The sequence below is a fragment of the Hemitrygon akajei genome, chromosome 19 (genome assembly GCF_048418815.1).
Source record: "Hemitrygon akajei chromosome 19, sHemAka1.3, whole genome shotgun sequence".
Classification (NCBI taxonomy): domain Eukaryota; kingdom Metazoa; phylum Chordata; class Chondrichthyes; order Myliobatiformes; family Dasyatidae; genus Hemitrygon; species Hemitrygon akajei.
In genome coordinates this window covers 18,905,160-18,925,172 of record NC_133142.1, presented here as the reverse complement: position 1 = coordinate 18,925,172, position 20,013 = coordinate 18,905,160, and the positions used below count along the sequence as shown (strand labels likewise).

Sequence of the window (20,013 nt, the reverse complement as noted above, 5' to 3'; positions counted from 1 at the left end):
AGATATTATACTTTAAGCATAATATCATAATATTATATTCACTAAGAGTAATTACAATATGGTTACATATCCTGACAAGTGACTGTAATTTTTTGTTCAGTATCTCAACACAGAGTGTGTTCAGTGGATAGTAAGCTTAAACTGGATGGATGTTAACTGATATATAGTCTGCAACAAGGTGGATTAATACAGATGAAGAAAAATAGTCATTATTTTAATAAAAATATGAAATTAAGCCATTTTAAATCTCCATCTGTTAGTTTCAGAAGGGATGAGACTTGTAATATTTTATTTGATTTCAGGGTTTAAAAGACTTGAGTAATGGTTGTAACACACACAAAATGCTGGAGGAACTCAGCAGTTCAGGCAGCATTTATGAAAATGAGTAAACATTCAACGTTTTGGGCTGTGACCCTTCATAAGTATCCGTTCCCATTGCACTCTTTTAATAACATTTTTATACCAGCTTGTATCCGAAGACTTGCATATTTAGGAATGCTACTTATTGATATAGTATACAGCATAAATTTCATTCAGAAATGTGTACAGCATCTTTTTGCCATTGGATGGTAAAATGTCATATTTGTTGTTAAGCAGAACAATTGCTGTTCACCTCAAGTTGCTGTACATTTCAAAGAAGGAAGAAAGAATGCTAATTATTTATTATTAAGCATACCTGAACATAGAATATCATGCCTCTGGCTTTTTGACCTATTGGGTTATCTTTTTTCCCTCATGACTCAACAGTCTCTTCAATATTCCTATTTCCTATTCCCTTTTTAATCATTTGTGTTCTTGTGTAACCATAGTTTGAGAAAGAAAGTGCTTTCTAATCACCTTCTAATGCAATTATTTTGCAACCATTCTGTTAATCTTATAAGTACATCCTCCTTGTATGTGTACTTCTCACTAATGGGATTGGTCTGTCACAATTTACCTTATTGTGTAATAATTTATGGAATTCCTTTGTAAGCATAAATGAAGGCACTTAGAGCATTTTGTGTTTTTCAGCTGGGTCATGATATGTTGACCTTTATTTTATTTCTTGTAACCATGATAATTCTTTCCTTACAGAAACAAAGCTATAAAACATTTAGGAATATCATGGAGCTTTAAAAAGCATAATATAAATTCAAACCTAATTATCAAATTTAATCAACTTGTCCTGAAACTTTTGTGGCAAAGCACCTGCAGAAAGCACTGATATTTGGCCACCTGGTTTGTGGAGAACCACTAGGCAGATGCAGAGTGTATATCAGCAAGTTCTGCCTTTCTACTGCCATGTCCTTCAGTGTATAAGTCAGATTTCTTGGTCTGTCATGGCTTTGCCATTGTTCCAGGGGTAGTGGTTAGTGAATTGAGGGGCCTGACAGTCTCCATCTAGCTCTTTAGTCTTAAATGGGGCTGCAGAGATTCATTGAGGTTTATCACTAATTTTAATATTTTTGTCTTTTATTTCAATATGATATTTAATTCATGATATAATTCTGTATTTCATTCAGCAGAGTCATACGGTTGAGATGAAAGAGTCTACTCAAAGTTATGCTCAACCACAGACAACTGCGTTGCCCATGGGGACCTCAATAAACAGTCAAGGTATATTAAGAAAACATCATGACAAGCTTAACATACAAAATTATCAGCTTATGAACAAATTAAATAATCAAAGTTTAATCTCTTGATTTTGAATATATCATCTCAAATCTTGTGCTATGATATCAAGGGTTAATTAGGATAAATGTTGGAAATAGTAAAAACATTGTATCATTTGTACAAAAGTACATGCCAGTATGTTTAGAGGTGTGAGGAAATGTTAATACAAATAGAAAAAAAATGAAGGGTGATCAGATGCTTAGTGCAAAAGTTGTGTTGAAGAAGCTTTTGGAAAGAAAATTATTTTAAATTGTATTCTTAATATTTATTTGTGGTTTTCTGCATAATATTACATCATAATCGTGAAACAATCTTGCAATATCATCAGCATTCCATGCAAAGCAAAACGTAGGCAATTAAGATTAAAGGAGCAGGTTAGATTTCTAACAATGTGGCTATAACCAATATGAATTAGATGAACACAGTTGTCAGTGTAAAATTGAAACCATTTAGAAAGGACAAGCACGATTGGCTGCTCTCTTTCATTTGGAAAAGTTAAATGATTACATGCACTTACCAATCTAAATATACTGGGTTTATTATTTATACATTATCTTAATTTTGAAGTGATGAAGATGTCAGAAGCCTCATAATTCTATAAATGCATTTTAGTTACCAGTGCTGACATAACTGAGAAGGAAAGAAGTGATGCAATATTTGTGATGTCATCTTCAGTGGATCTTCTTCCAGTGGCAATAGACAAGTTTCAGGTATGCTTCGATGTTCTTTATGTTCCTCTATCAATTGTAATATTTCCATTTTTTATTTGCATTTTCTGCTTTAGATACAAATTTTAGAAACAAGTATGTGTAATATCAGTATATACTTCTGTGTATTTGGCAACGTCAGTTTATTTCTGGCGGCTCTTGTTGCTATTATTTCCTGCTTCCTCTAGTAATGAGTTCAATAATGCTCATTAATTTGCATCCTTAAATTATTTCTGGTATTGAATGGATTTTAATAACATGACTGTTTGAAGTGAAAAGGTTTTCACAATGAAGTATGTTCTTACCTTTGTGCTCAAAGCATACAGCTTGATTCAAATTCAACAAGTCTGGATGACCTATAAAACTGACCCAGGAAGCTTGTATGTTGTGTGTTCTGAATTGGTATTGAGATGATAACAATAAGTTTAAGCTATTATGGGTACCTGAAACAAATTTTGGTACCAGTCACTAGCAGTTCTGAAAGGAAATGCCAACTTCTGCTAGTTGAACAGAATCCTGAATGTAGATAGGTTGTTCCACAATGAGTCTCTAGGTGAAATGGTCTTGTGAGACTCCCCAGTTTTCCACTAAGGGAATTTTTTTTTTGGATCATTCAAGGTTATGGGATTCATAGTCTGAGTCAGCATTTAATATCCTTTCCCTCATTGAGAATATGGCAGTGAGTGGGCTTCTTGAATTGCTACAGTTGTTCAAGCGTGGGTATACCCACAATATTGTTAGGAAGAAGGTTCCAGGATTTTGACTTGTCAACAGTGAAGTACAGTTGCAAGAAAAAAATTCATAAATCCTTTGCAATTATCTGGTTTTCTGTATTAATTACTCATAAAACATTGTCTGATCTTCATCTAAGTCAGAATAAATAGACAAACTCAATCTGTCTAAGCTAATAACACACAATTATATTTTTTCATGCCTTTATTTAACACATTGTTTAATCATTCACAGTCCAGGCTAGAAAAAGCTTTATATTTAATAACTGGTAGAACCTCCTTTAGCTGCAATAAACCTCCACCAAATGTTTCCTATAGCTGCTGATCAGACTTGCACAGCAGCAAGGAGGAATTTTAGACTATTCCTCCATACAGACTGATTCAGTTCATCAATATGGGATACCTTGCATGAACAGCCCTCTTCAGGTCATGCTACAGTATCTTAATTGGGTTAAGGTCCGGGCGCTGAATTGGCCATTCCAAAACACAAATTTTCTTCTTGTATCATTCTGTTGTTGATCTACTCTTGTATCAGATCATTGCCTTGTTGTATCATCCAACTTCTATTCAGCTTCAGGTGACAGACGACTACCCTGACATTTTCCATTAAAATGTCTTGATACAATTTTGAATTCATTGTTCCCTCAACGGTTCCAAGTTGTTCAGGCACTGAAGCAGCAAAGCAGCCCCAAACCATGATGCTCCTTCCACTAAGCTTCACAGTTGGAATGAGGGTTTTGATGTGCAATGCCTTTTTCCTCCAACCATAATGGTGTGCATTTCTGCCAGAAAGTTGAAATTTTGTCTCATCTGTCCACAGAACATTGTCCCAGAAGTGCTGTGGAACATTCAGATGGTGTTTTGCAAGCTTGCTGTGCAGCAATATTTATTTATTTTTTAATTTATTTTTAGAACAGTGGTGTCCTTCCATGAGTACTATTCTTGTTCAGTGTTTTTCTTAGAGTGGACACATGGACAGAGTCTTAGAAGGTTATAGAGTTTTCTGCATGTCTTTTGCTGTTACCCTTGGTTCCTTGACACCTCCTTTAGCATTGCATGTTATGGTCTTAGTGTGATCTTTGCAGGACGCCCAGTCCTAGGGAGAGTAGCAACAGTACCAAGTTTCTTCCATTTGTAGACATTTTCTCTTGCTGTGGATTGATGAACACTCATGTCTTTAGAAATGCTTTTGTAGCCTTTTCCAGCCTCGTGCAACTCTACTATTCTTCTGATGTCCTCTGAAAGCTGGTTTGATCAAGTCATGTTGCACATAAACAGATCTTTCTTGAGAAAAGCAGGCTCTGTCAGTAATTTGACTTTGTGTCTTTTTTTTATAGAGCAGGGCACCTCTACAACCCACACCTCCAATCTCATCTCATTGATTGGATTGTCTGACTCCAAATAGCTTTTGTAGAAGCATTACTCCAGAGGTTCACATGATTGTTTAAACGGTGTACTCAGAATTAATGAGTACAATTGTTTTTGTTTGTGTGTTATTAGTTGAAACAGATTGTGTTTGTCTATCATTGAGACATGGATGAAGATCAGACCACATTTTGAGTAATTAATGCAGAAAATGAGGTAATTGCAAAAGGTTCACTAATTTTTCTTTCAACTGTAACATAAATATTTACAAGTAGGGATGCTGTGTGGCTTGGAAGACAGATTCTATGAGGTACTTTTTCCATGTTTTTGCTGTCCCTGTCATTCTAGCTGGTAGAGGTCATGGGCTGTCTTATGCATCTTGGTGATTTGCTGCAGTGTATTATGTAGATACAGGTGGCCCGTTTTTCGAACGTTTGCTTTACGACAGCTCGCTGTTACAAAAGACCTACATTAGTACCTGTTTTCGCTAACCAAAGAGAATTTTCATTTTTACGAAAAAAAAGACACCCGCTTTATACGTGTGTTTACCCCGAGAAAGACTACCATGACCGTGAAGCCTTGTGTGGGCAGTTGTGCGCGCGTGCGTAGGTGTGTAAATGCCGATTTTTTTTTTTCTCCACATCTATTTTGGCTCACTGTCTTCCTGATTTTGCTAAGTGAAACTACACTATATATACAATATTTCTATTTTATATAGGCTGTATATTTATCATATCATTCAAGCTTTTACTATATGTTCATGTTATTTTAGGTTTTATGTGTTATTTGGTTTGATTTGGTAGGTTATTTTTTGGGTATGGGAACGCACAAAAATTTTTCCCATATAAATTAATGGTAATTGCTTCTTCGCTTTACGACATTTTGGCTTACAAACGATTTGATAGGAATGATCTACCTTTGGACAGCGGGGGAAACCTGTATTAGAAAATGCAGACACCATCAGTGGTGCAGTGAATGAATGGTTGTAGCTGGGGTGCCTGTCAAGTGGGCTGCTGTGTTCTTGAGTGTTATTGAAGCTACATTCATCCAGACAAGTGGACAGCATTCCATCAGACTCCTAACTTGAGCCTTGTAGTTAATGGATAGGCTTTGGGGAGTTAAGAGATGAGTTGCTCTCTGGAGGACTCCTTTCTTCTGACTTGCTCTTGTAGCCACATTGCATATATGCCTATTCTAATTCAATTTCTCATCGATTAACCCTGTGGCTTTTAATTGTAGAGGATTCAATGATAGTAAAACCATTGAATGTCAGGGGCAGATAACTGGATTTTCTCCTGTTTGATATTGTCGTTGCCTGAATGTCAGGGATAGTTACTCTTCACCTCTGTAGTTCAGTTTTATTGTGTGTGTTTTGACCAAGGCTGTAATGAAGCGAGACACTGAGTAACTTCTGCACAACCCAAAGTGAGCTTGTGTGTCCAGATTGTTGTTAAGCAAGAGAAGTTTTTCTCTCTTTTAATCTTTTTATTAGTATTAAAAATATTATGAACAAAAATACAATTAAAATATTAATAATGGATTACAAACATATAAACTCCCATTACACATGAAGGAATACATAAACAATGAATACAGTGTAAGTAAGCTTTCCCAAAACATAAACCATATAGTGTATATATGAACAAGGTAAGTCTAGATATTCCATAATATATAATATAAAAAAAAGAGAAAAAAATATATAAATCTATATATGAAAGTTAACTAATCTACTAATCTAATATCTAAGAAAAAAAAGGAAGAAAAAACAAAAAAAACTAAAAAAAAGAAAAAAAAGGGCTGTTCATAATATCTCACAAGCATACATAAACATCAATGTCGTCAACTCCGATCCTCTCAACATACATACGATTAAAGCTGAAAAAACCAATAAGCCTGGCACAGGGCCATTACATCATATGAAAATATTGAATAAATGGTCTCCATATCTTTTCAAATTTAATAGAAGTATCAAATACAGCACTTCTAATTTTTTCTAAATTTAGACATAACATAGTTTGAGAAAGCCAATGAAATACCGTGGGAGGATTAATTTCCTTCCAATTCAACAAAATAGATCTTCTAGCCATCAAAGTGAGAAAAGCAATCATTCGACAGGCGGAAGGAGATAAGTGAAGTGAGCCCATCATCGGTAAACCAAAAATTGCGGTAATAGGATGGGGTTGTAAATCAATGTTCAGTACTGCCGAAATAATATCAAAAATATCTTTCCAATATTTTTCCAAAATCGGACATGACCAAAACATATGAGTTAAAAGACGCGATTTCTGATTGACATCTATCACAAAAAGGGTTTATATGAGAATAAAAATGAGCTAATTTATCCTTGGACATATGGGCCCTATGCACAACCTTAAATTGTATTAATGAATGTTTGGCACATATAGATGATGTATTAACTAATTGAAGAATTCTATCCCAATTCTCAATAGGAATAATAAGATTAAGCTCTCTTTCCCAATCATTTTTGGTCTTATCAAAGGGCACTGAACGTATCTTCATAATTATATTATAAAGTTTTGATATAAGCCCTTTTTGAAAAGGGTTTAATTCAAACAAACTCTCCAAAATATCTGAAGACACAAAATTTGGGAATGAAGGAAGTACCGTACTTTAAAAATGTCTAACCTGTAAGTATCTAAAAAAATGAAATCTAGGCAAATTATATTTATTTGCTAATTGCTCAAAAGACAGTTGTCCAAAAATAAGTCAGAAAATCTTAATAATCCCTTAGTTTTTCAAGCCAAAAAAGCTTGATCTATAATTGAGGGGTGGAAAAAACAATTAGATACAATAGGACTATTTAACACGAATTGAGTCAACCCGAAAAATTTCCGAAATTGAAACCATATACGTAAGGTATATTTAACTATCGGGTTGTCGATTCGATTCGGCAATTTAGAAAGAGCAAAAGGGAGAGATGTCCCTAAAATAGAACCCAGAGCATAAGCAGATACCGATTTAGTTTCCAAACTCACCCAATGAGGGCCAAAAGGACCATCCCATTCTTTCAACCAACATATCAAATATCTAATATTAACTGCCCAATAGTAAAATCTGAAATTGGGTAATGCCAACCCACCATCCTTCCTTGTCTTCTGTAAGTATATTTTACCTAACCTGGGATTTTTATTCTGCCATATATATGAGGAAATTTTTGAATCAACATTAGTAAAAAAGGATTTCAGAATAAAAATTGGTACCGCTTGAAAAATATATAAAAATTTAGGTAAAATAACCATCTTAATAGCATTAATCCTACCTATCAGAGACAAAGATAATGGTGACCACTTAGTAAACAAGCCTTTAATCTGATCAATTAAGGGTAGAAAATTAAACCTAAATAATTCTTTATGGTTTTTTGTAATTTTAATCCCTAAGTAAGTAAAAGAGTCTTTAACTAATTTAAATGGTAAAATACCATAGTTTGGGACCTGTCTATTCAAAGGAAACAATTCACTCTTATTAAGATTTAACTTATACCCAGAAAACTCACTAAATTGAGCCAACAATGATAAGACTGCTGGAATAGATTTCTCAGGGTTAGAGATGAATAATAATAAATCATCTGCGTATAAAGATACCTTATGAATATCTGTTCCACGATTAATACCCAAAATATCCTGTGATTCTCTGATGGCAATTGCCAAAGGTTCTAAAGCGATGTTAAATAGTAATGGACTAAGAGGACAACCTTGTCTAGTGCCCCGAAATAAACGAAAAAATGGAGATCTTTGATTATTAGTAAACACCGAGGCTACTGGAGTTTGATATATCAGTTTAATCCAAGAAATAAAGGTCGGACTGAAATTAAACTTCTCCAGCACATAAAATAAGTAAGACCATTCAACTCTATCAAATGCTTTCTCCGCATCTAATGAAATAATACATTCTGAAGTATTGTGTGAAGGAGTATAAACAATATTCAATAATCTCCTAACATTGAAAAAAGAATAGCGATTTTTAATAAAACCGGTTTGGTCTTCCGAAATAATTTGGGGTAGTACCTTCTCCAGCCTGGAAGCCAGTAACTTGGAAAAAATCTTAGAATCTACATTCAATAAAGATATTGGTCTATAAGATGCACAATCAGTAGGGTCTTTATCTTTCTTCAGTATTAAGGAAATGGAAGCTCTATAAAAAGATTGAGGCAAATTCCCCAATCTAATTGCTTCTTCAAAAACATTGCATAACCAAGGAGATAGAGTAGCAGAAAAACATTTTAAAAATTCTACTGTGTACCCATCTGGACCTGGTGCTTTCCCAGAATTCATTGAGGAAATGACCCCTTTAATTTCCGCATCCGTAAATGGAGTATCTATTACTGAAAGATCATCAGATGATAGTTTTGGAAAATTCAATTTCCCAAGAAAATCACACATGGTATTATGATCCTGAGGGAATTCAGATTGATACAGGGAGGTATAAAAGTCTTGAAAAGACTTATTTATCTCATCATAGTTAACTGTCAAATCCCCGTTCTGCTGACGAACCATAGTGATTTGACGTTTAACTGAAACATTCTTCAGCTGACTAGCTAACAGTTTTCCCGATTTATCACTATGTATATAAAAATCAGATCTGGTTTTCATTAATTGATTTTCAATCGGAGATGTAAGTAATAAACTATGTTCCATTTGAAGTTCAACCCTTTGTTTGTAAAGCTCCTTGCTAGGAGTAGTCGAATATTTCTTGTCAATCTCTTTAATTTTATCAACCAATAAAAGAGTTTCCTTCTTAATGCGTTTTCTCAGACCAGCAGAATAAGAGATAATCTGTCCACGTATATACGCTTTAAAAGTGTCCCAAAGTATTCCGCAAGAGATATCCTCCATGGAATTAGTTGAAAAGAAGAAATCGATCTGTTCCTTCATAAATTTAATAAAGTCCGGCTCTTGCAATAAGGTAGAGTCAAATCGCCATTGTCTAGCACTTAAAGCTGTATCCGTAAAATTAATAGAAAGTTTTAATGGAGCATGGTCGGAAATAGCTATAATATCATAATTACAACCAATTACTGATGGAATAAAACAAGAGTCAATAAAAAAATAATCAATTCTCGAATAGGAGTGATAAACATGTGAGAAAAAAGAAAACTCTTGGTCATTAGGATGACGAAATCTCCAAATATCAAAAACTCCATTATCAGTCAAAAAGGAGTTAATACAAGTGGCCGACTTATTGGGTAGAGTCTGAATAGGTGTAGATTTGTCCATCAAAGGAATTAGACAACAATTAAAGTCACCACCCATTATTAACTTATATTCATTTAAATTAGGTAAAGAAGTAAATAAGGACTTAAAGAAATCAGGACAATCCACATTTGGGGCATAAACATTAACCATAGCAACCTTTATATTACAGAGTAAACCCGTAATTAACAAAAATCTACCATTCGGATCCGAAAGGATATCATGTTGAACAAATGCAATAGAGGAGTCAATAAAAATTGAAACTCCCTTAACTTTGGCATTCGAATTCGAATGATACTGTTGACCCCGCCAAGACCTAAAAAAGCGATATTTGTCCTCCTTCCTCACATGAGTTTCTTGTACAAAAATGATATGAGCATTAAGTCTTTGGAATACTTTGAAAATCTTCTTTCGTTTAATCGGATGGTTTAATCCATTAGTATTCCAAGACACAAAGTTAATGGTTTGAGCCATGTTTCTAAAGTCATCCCTTTGGTATATAAAGGGTTAACCATGTTGTAAACTCATGCACCCGGAAGAGGAACAAAAATAAAGAGCGGACCCGGAAGTGACGACATCGTAGACATATTTGTAGTTCAAGAACAGCCCAAGTAAAAAAACTAAAACAAATTGATAAGAGAAAAATTAAAAAGGAAAACAGACCAACCCCCACCCCCACATGAAAAAGAAAAAAAGCCAAAATATGGCTAGAAAAAAGAAAAAATGAGACTAACTCTACCCCCATATCAGCGGCAGACCACTCCGTGTTTAAAGGATATATATTAAAAAAAAACACCCGAACTTTAAGAATTATGATCGCAGTACTAAAAACTACGCTTCTTAATATGCTGAGTTGTAAAGAAAAAGGGAATATAATCACTAAAAGTTTATAAATCGGGTTATAACCCAAACAAATCAAGAAGTATTTAAACTATGATAAGCGATGCATTATAGGAAGAAGACGAAAAAAAGACACAATAACGCCATCTTAAACAAAACCAATACTTTGCAAAAAACCATTATCTTGATATTAAACAAAAAATTCACTTCGAAAGGTTAAAAATATACCTTCAAGGGAACAAAAATAATAGACAAAAATATAGTATAGTAGTTAAAGTGTATAAGACAAAGCGATTAATATAACGAAAACACACTTTAACTTAAATATGAAGTATAGGATAAACCTACACCAATAACCAGAGACTAACCCTGGTTTAAGAAATCGAAAACCATCTTTCACGATCAGAATCACTCATTTAATGGAGAGTAGTAACTGTATCAGTAGGGAAGTTCTCCTCCAAATACTTTTTCGCTTCAAAGGTAGACAGAAATACTTTACGCAGAGCATTCGGGGGGGGGGGGGGGGGAGATCCTGAGCTTCGCCGGGTATAAGAGCGCAGGTTTTAGATTTTTCTCATAACATTCAGACATCAGAGGTTTAAAAAGCAGCCTTTTTTTCATAACTTCTGGGCTAAAATCATCCACCAAACGAAAGCAATAATCACGAAATTTAATCATCCCAGCCCTTCAAGCTTCACGAATGAGTTGTTCTTTGTCGTGTACGTAATGAAATCGGACGATTACCACCGGGGGCTTATCTGAAACCGTCGGTGAACGACTCCAAATTCTATGTGCTCGGTCAAGTACCGGAGGGTTTTCTGGAAAAACCGACGGAAACGCATCTTTTAGAAATTGAGCAAAGTATTTCGAAGGATCGCCTTTTTCTATGCCGTCTGGGAGACCAAGTATGCGTAGGTTCTGTCTTCTGGACCGATTCTCCAAATCGACACTCTTGGCTTTAAGTGTCTCCACCAGTTTAATGGTCGAAATTAAATCCTGTTGCAATTTTTCAATTGTCAAATCTCGTTTCCGCGCTTCATGTTGCAGAGACACGATAAGCGCTTGCTGCTGGTTAATTACTGAATCCGTCTTAACCATATAATCTTGAAAAGCCTTTATATCTCGTTGAAAAGCCTGAAGTTGTTCCTCAAATTTTTTATCCAAAACCTCCATAAGCAGTTCATAAGTTAACTCAGTGCGTTGCGGTTGAGCTAGCTTCTTTCCATTACCGTTCGGGTTTTGCCCCGGTTCTCGTCCTTTGGATCTAAGAGCCATTTCTGTTTGCATAACTTCCAAAATTCACAATAAAATCTTAACGATAAGCCCGAGAAAGTAGCAAAAATCTTTTGGTGTAGGTAACAATAAGTTGAATAAGGGTGATCAAAGGTTAAAAAAAGTAAAGGTTATGGAGCGGATCTGAAACAGTACTCACTCCATGAGCGTCTCTTTTAATAACCCTAATATCACTTTGCTGATTATCAAGAGTAGACTTATGGGTGGAAGTTGGTTGGGTTGGATTTACCCTGCTTGTAGACAGGACATAACTTGGTAAAGTTCCACATTGTTGAATTGATGCAGTCTTGTGGCTCAATTGGAATAGCTTGGCTAGGAGCGTGGCAAGTCCCAGCGCACAAGCCAATATTGTTGCTGTAATGTTGTCTGGGCAAATAGCCTTGACTGTATCTAGAGCCACACAGGTCCGACAACTGAATAAACCTGACATGGGATTAGATACTCTATGTAACACATACAAAATACTGGAGGAATTCAGCATGTCAGGCTGCATCCATAGAAGGAATAAACAGTCAACATTTATGGCTGAGACACTTCATCAGGACTGGTCCAGAACATCAACTGTTTATTCCTTTCCATAGATACTGTCTGACCTGCTGTGTTCCTCCCATGTTCACATATTTTACTCTGGATTTACAGCACCTGCAAAATAGTTTGTCTTTAGAAACCACACTTCTTTCATTTTTAACTTCTCAGTCCAAGAAATTGGGAAGGAAAATATTTTTAATTATTTTGTTCAAGTTTAATATTTCTTAAATAGCCTTTTAATGAATTAATGTTCAAAGTAAATTTATTATCAAAGTACATATAGTGGTATGCAAAAGTTTGGGCACCCCTGGTCAAAATGTCTGTTATTGTGAATAGTTAAGTGAGTAGAAGATGAACTGATCTCCAAAAGTCATAAAGTTAAAGCTGGGTGGCAGTGTGAAATGTCAGGAGGATGTTATGAGAATGCAGGGTTACTTGGACAGGTTGGGTGAGTGGGCAAATGTATGGCAGATGCAGTTTAATGTGGATAAATGTGAGGTTACCACTTTGGTGGCAAGAACAGGAAGGCAGATTACTATCTAAATGAAGTAAGGAAAAAGGGAAGTACAATGAGATCTAGGTGTTCTTGTACATCAGTCAATGAAAGTAAGCATGCAGGTACAGCAGGCAGTGAAGAAAGCTAATGGCATGCTGGCCTTTATAACAAGAGGAATTGAGTATAGGAGTAAAGAGGTCCTTCTGCAGCTGTACAGGGCCCTGGTGAGACCCCACCTGGAGTATTGTGTGCAGTTTTGGTCTCTAAATTTGAGGAAGGACATTCTTGCTATTGAGGGAGTGCAGTGTAGGTTCACAAGATTAATTCCCGGAATGGCGGGACTGTCATATATTGAAAGATTGGAGCGACTGGGCTTGTATACACTGGAATTTAGAAGGATGAGAGGGGATCTGATTGAAACATATAAGATTATTAGGGGCAAACATGAGGAAATCTGCAAATGCTGGAAATTCAATCAACAACACTCTCAAAATGCTGGTGGAACACCGCAGGCCAGGCAGCATCTATAGGGAGAAGCGCTGTCAACGTTTCGGGCCGAGACCCTTCGTCAGGACTAACCGAAAGGAAAGATAGTAAGAGATTTGAAAGTAGTGGGGGGAGGGGGAAATGCGAAATGATAGGAGAAGACCGGAGGGGGTGGGATGAAGCTAAGAGCTGGAAAGGTGATTGGCGAAAGTGATACAGAGCTGGAGAAGGGAAAGGATCATGGGACGGGAGGCCTCAGGAGAAAAAAAGGGGGGGAGCACCAGAGGGAGATGGAGAACAGACGAACAACTAAATATGTCAGGGATGGGGTAAGAAGGGGAGGAGGGGCATTAACGGAAGTTAGAGAAGTCAAATGTTAATGCCATCAGGTTGGAGGCTACCCAGCCGGTATATAAGGTGTTGTTCCTCCAACCTGAGTTTGGATTCATTTTGACAATAGAGGAGGCCATGGATAGACATATCAGAATGGGAATGGGACGTGGAATTAAAATGTGTCCACTGGGAGATCCTGCTTTTTCTGGCAGACCGAGCATAGGAGTTCAGCGAAATGGTCTCCCAGTCTACGTCGGGTCTCACCAATATATAAAAGGTCACACCGGGAGCACTGGACGCAGTATACCACACCAGCCGACTCACAGGTGAAGTGTCGCCTCACCTGGTAGGACTGTCTGGGGCCCTGAATGGTGGTGAGGGAGGAAGTGTAAGGGCAGGTGTAGCACTTGTTCCGTTTACAAGGATAAGTGCCAGGAGGGAGATCAGTGGGAAGGGATGGAGGGGACGAGTGGACAAGGGAGTCGCGTAGGGAGCGATTCCTGTGAAAAGCAGAAGGGGGGGGGGGGGGGAGGGAAAAATGTGTTTGGTAGTGGGATCCCGTTGGAGGTGGCGTAAGTTACAGAGAATTATACGTTGGACCTGGAGGCTGGTGGGGTGGTAGGTAAGGACAAGGGGAACCCTATCCTGAGTGGGGTGGCGGGTGGATGGGGTGAGGGCAGATGTGCGGGAACTGGGAGAGATGCGTTTGAGTCATGCCATCAGGTTGAAGGCTACCCAGCCGGTATATTCATGCCATCAGGTTGGAGGCTACCCAGCCGGTATATTCATGCCATCAGGTTGAAGGCTACCCAGCCGGTATATTCATGCCATCAGGTTGGAGGCTACCCAGCCGGTATATTCATGCCATCAGGTTGGAGGCTACCCAGCCGGTATATTCATGCCATCAGGTTGGAGGCTACCCAGCCGGTATATTTATTAAGGGATTGGACACGCTGGAGGTAGGAAGCATGTTCCCGCTGATGGGTGAGTCCAGAACTAGAGGCCACAGTTTAAGAATAAGGGGTAGGCCATTTAGAACAGAGATGCGGAAGAACTTTTTCAGCCAGAGAGTGGTGGATATGTGGAATGCTCTGCCTCAGAAGGCAGTGGAGGCCAAGTCTCTGGATGCATTCAAGAGAGAGTTAGATAGAGCTCTTATAGATAGCAGGGTCAAGGGATATGGGGAGAGGGCAGGAATGGGGTACTGATTGTGTATGATCAGCCATGATCACAGTGAATGGCAGTGCTGGCTAGAAGGGCTGAATGGCCTACTCCTGCACCTACTGTCTATTGTCTATTGAAACATTCTTTTCAACATTTTAAGCAAGATTAGTGTATTATTTTTGTTTTGTACAATTTTAGAGTGAAAAAAAGGAAAGGAGCACCATGTGAAGGTTTGGGCACCCCAAGAGATTTGAGCTCTCAGATAACTTTTTTTTACCAAGGTCTCAGACCTTAATTAGCTTGTTAGGGCTATGGCTTGTTCACAGTCATCGTTAGGAAAGGCCAGGTGATGCAAATTTCAAAGCTTTATAAATACCCTGACTCCTCAAACCTTGTCTCAAAAATCAGCAGCCATGGGCTCCTCAAAGCAGCTGCTTAGCACTCTGAAAATTAAAATAAATGATGCCCACAAAGCAGGAGGAGGCTATAAGAAGATAGCAAAGCGTAGCCGTTTCCTCAGTTCGTAATGTAATTAAGAAATGGCAGTTAACAGGAACTGTGGAGGTCAAGTTGTGGTCTGGAAGACCAGGAAAACTTTCCAAGAGAACTGCTCATAGGATTGCTAGAAAGACAAATCAAAACCCCCATTTGACTGCAAAAGACCTTCAGGAAGATTTAGCGGACTCTGGAGTGGTGGTGCACTGTTCTGCTGTTCAGCGACACCTACACAAATATGGCCTTCATGGGTCATTAGAAGAAAACCTTTCCTGTGTCCACACCACAAAATTCAGCATCAGAAGTTTGCAAAGGAACATCTAAGCAGGTCCTGTGGACTGATGACGTTAAAATAGAACTTTTTGGCCGCAATGAGCAAAGGTATATTTGGAGAGAAAAGGGTGCAGAATTTCATGAAAAGTACACCTCCCCAACTGTTAAGCACAGGGGTGGATTGATCAGGCTTTGGGCTTGTGTTGCAGCCAGTAGCACAGGGAACATTTTACTGGTGGAGGGAAGAATGAATTCAATTAAATACCAGCAAATTCTGGAAGTAAACATCACACTGTCCGTAAAAAATAAATAAATAAATAAATAAATAAATAACTGAAGATGACAAGAGGATGGCTTCTACAACAGGATAATGATCCTAAGCACACCTCAAAATCTACAATGGACTACCACAAGAGGCGCAAGCTGAAGGTTTTGCCATGGCCCTCACAATCCCCCGACCTAAACATCATCAAAAATCTGTGGATAGACCTCAAAAGAGCAATGCATGAAAGATGGCCCAAGAATCTCACAGAACTAGAAGCCTTTTGCAAGGAAGAATGGGTGAAAATCCCCCAAACAAGGATTGAAAGACTTAGCTGGCTACAGAAAACGTTTACAAGCTGTAATACTTGCCAAAGAGGGTGTTACTATGTACTGACCATGCAAATAGCCCAAACTTTTGCTTTGGGCCCTTTTCCTTTTTTGTTATTTTGAAACTGTAAAAGATGGAAATTAAAAAGTAACCTTGCTTAAAATATTAAAGAAATATGTCACCTTTAACTTTATGCCTTTTGGAAATCAGGTAATCTTTTACTGGCTTAGCTATTCACAGTAACAGAAATTTTGACCAGGGTGCCCAAGCTTTTGCATGCCACTGTATATGTCACCATGTATAGCCAGAGATTCATTTTCTTGTGGGCATACTCAGAGAATCCAAGAACCATAATAGAATCAATGAAAGGCCGCACCCAACAAGGTGGACAAACAACTGATGTGCAAAAGACAACAGACTGATTATTCCTACAGTTCTAAGACAAGAAAATCTTCAGATACTGGAAATCCAAGCAACACACAAAATGCTAGAGGAACTTAGGAGGCCAGGTGGCATCTATGGAAAAGAGTAAATAGTTGACGTATCAAGCTGAAACTCGTCATCAGTACTGGGGGAAAAGGATGAGAAGTTAGAGCAAGAAGGTGGGGGGGAGGGGAGGAGGAAGTACAAGGTGGTAGGTGATAGGTGGAACCAGGGGACAGGGAGGGGTGAAGTCAAGAGCTGGAAAGTTGTTACATGAAAGAGAAAGTGCTGGAGAAGGGGGTATCTGATAGGAGAGGGTAGAAGGGAAGGGGAGGAGCACCAGTGGAAGGAGATGGACAGATGAGAAGATGGGAGAGGGAAATGGGAATGGTGGGGGTGGGGGGCAATTACCAGAAGTTTGAGAAACTAATGTTCATGCCATCAGGTTAGAGACTATCCAGACAGAATATAAGGTGTTGCTCCTCCAACCTGAATGTGGCCCCGTCATGGCAGTAGAGGTGGTCATGGACTGACATGTCAGAATGGGAAGTAGAATTAAAATGTGTGGCCACTGGGAGATCCCATTTTTTCTGGTGGATAGAGCATAGGTGCTTGGCAAAGCAGTCTCCCAATGTACATCATGTCTCACCGATTTACAGGAAACCACACTAGGTGCACTGGACAGTTCTTATGGTTCTGAAGGTGAAAGACCAAAAATATTTAAAATCTCACAGCTGGGATGAATTTCAAAGCTCTACCCATCTTTACCAAAAGGTATTGCCTTTCTGAGACCTCAGCTCTAGACCTCTTAAAACCTACACTGCTATCAGAATTCTAGGCACAGAGGTCCAGCATTTGCACTATTTAGTTTGGAATTCTTCTTGAGCTTTTAATATGAACAGCAGAACTCACATGTTGGAAAAGACTCTGGGTCAGATGCCTATCTGTGCAGTTGCTCAGCAAAGTACAGTTGGCCCTCCGTATCCGCGGGTTCCGCATCCGTGGATTCAACCAACCGTGGATCGAAAATATTAAAACAAAATTCTAGGAAGTTCCAAAAAGCAAATCTTGAATTTGCCGCGCACCGAGCACCACACTGAATCCACGCGAATGAAGTGATGTGTAGGCTTACCCTGCTGTAGCCTCCCGCCATCTCACAGATCCTCAGTCTCTCTCCAGCACTCATCGTTTGAGCATTGTTCGCCTCACGTCTCATTCGTTTGCTACTTATGTTGTGAGCGAGAGGAAGAAGTTTAAGGCTAGTGGGATGGCTGGCTAGCTATGTAAAGCGCTACAGCCTCAAGAACTTAAAGATCATGGGAGAATCGGCATCGGCTGATGCCGAGACCGCATCAGCGTTCCCAGAAGAGCTACGATGGTTGCATCTGTACTGAATGTGTACAGACTTTTTTCTTGTCATTATTCCCTAAACAATGCAGTATAACAACTATTTACATTGTATTAGGTAATATAAGTAATCTAGAGATGATTTAAAGTATACGGGAAGATGTGCGTAGGTTATATGCAAATACTATGCCATTTTATATAAGGGACTTGAGCATCCACAGATTTTGGTATCCACGGGGAGTCCTGGAACCAGTCTGCCGCGGATACTGAGGGACGACTGTACAAGACTCTGAAATATCAAGCCTGGAAAAAAATAGAAGCAAATAATTGATTTCTTATAAACAAACATTGCATCTATAAGTATTATGAGCTTGCATAATTGCATGACGGACAGAAGGAGAATAATGCAATTGGGTTCTGTGTTGGAATCGCTGTCCATAATTCCTACTTGCTCTGGCTATTCACTGAGAGCTGATCTTTGACCTTCACGCCTAGGTGAAGTTCAGAAAGCAGCTGGTCTTAGGCAGTTGAACATTGAGGCCCAATCTGTGATGGAAGGTGGAGTTTAATCTTTGACAAAGCTGAGTGACTTTGAGTTTTCAAAGTCTTTGCCTTACGGAGTCCTAAGTTATAAACAATCATGGTTTTTTTTTTAACTGATTGGAAGTACTGAAGAAAGAATAGACTTGCTTTCAATGGGAAAATAAAAACAGAAGGAATTGGTTTCCCTCAGTTTAGACGGCAAAGAACTTGTAGTGGGACCAGATCAGACCTGCTTCTCCTATAAAGTAATCTTCATTATAAAGATTAATCTCTGAGCAAGGTTCCATCCATCTTCCAAATAAATCCCATTTTAAACATTTTTTTAATGTAATAGGTCCCATTCAAATTAAAATATGGGTCTCCTAAATTTCTGGTGGGATTAGATGTCTTATTATTAGTAACTTCCAGAGGAAAAGGGAAACAACTATGTATAAAACAAGCTGCCAAGAGTTGCATGTTGGCTTGTGTTTTCTCAGAAATGCATGGAGTAAATATGTTTGAAACCCAGTCTTGGAAGAACTTGGTGATTTATAATCTCCTCTTTTATTTCAGGTTGTTCCTTCATCTCAGGATACTGGTAACAGGATTGAGTATTATACTAAAAGTGAAACAAAGCCATTCAAAGTACCAGGTCCAGCAAAAGGACATTTCAGTACATCATCAGCAAATGGTGAAAGCGATCAAAAAACAGACATGTTATCTATTAGAAGAATCAACACAATTGGCAGATTTTCAGTTATTAGTACAAAGGATGAAGTAACTTTAAAATATCCTTGTCTCAATAGATATTCTGCACCTCCTGGATTATATACAAAGGAATCCCTTACTAGTCCTGTTTTAAAGCCTTTGGTTGCTCGAGCTCAAACTTCAGCTCCCAAGGAAGTTAAGCTTCGGAGTCGCCTCTCTTCAGATTCTGATGAGTCGTTCAATGTAAAACCAAAAGTTGTTCAAAAGTCACTTATTTGCAATCAGACAACCACAGATGGAAGTTTCCCTTTACCAGGAAAATCAAATGCTTTGCTGAAGAGTGATGATAAGCAGGTATCTGAACCTGCAGATGGCCAAACAACATCAGCTCCTCCTACTATAACCATTCATTCTGCATCTCCTTCCCAGTCATCTTACATGAGCAGTGACAATGATTCTGAATTTGAAGATGCTGATATGAAGAAAGAGCTACAGACACTACGAGAAAAGTGGGTTTGTTCATACTTGGGTTTCAGTACAAATTGACTTTGATTTGTTAAATTATTAGTCTGAATGTTATAATTGAATTGAATTTCAGTTTATTGTCATTTAGAAACCACAACTGCAATGCAGTTAAAAAATGAAACAGTGTTCCTCCAGAATGATATCACAAAAGCACACGACAAAACAGACTACACCAGAAAATCCACATAACGTTTGGCAATCCCCAGATCCAGAGTCCAGAGAGGCTGCAGCGTATTAATATCGTGCTACCATCTTAGCGCATTCCCCAGAAAGGAACTTCAAACACACCAGACAAAATGACTACCCATACACACCAAGTCAG

At 38.1% G+C, this 20,013-nt stretch overlaps 1 protein-coding gene across 5 annotated transcripts in view; it reads left to right on the top strand.

The window, feature by feature from the left end:
- wnk2 (WNK lysine deficient protein kinase 2) overlaps nucleotides 1-20,013 on the top strand; it is a 191,645-nt gene that overhangs the window by 131,725 nt on the left and 39,907 nt on the right. For 4 of the 5 annotated variants that reach the window (XM_073072187.1, XM_073072186.1, XM_073072184.1 and 1 more), the window contains exons 19-21: nucleotides 1,503-1,596; nucleotides 2,266-2,363; nucleotides 19,032-19,675. In XM_073072187.1, the coding sequence (XP_072928288.1) occupies nucleotides 1,503-1,596; nucleotides 2,266-2,363; nucleotides 19,032-19,675 (836 nt within the window). The remainder of the gene's footprint in view (nucleotides 1-1,502; nucleotides 1,597-2,265; nucleotides 2,364-19,031; nucleotides 19,676-20,013) is intronic. The other variant, XM_073072185.1, reaches the window with a different exon arrangement.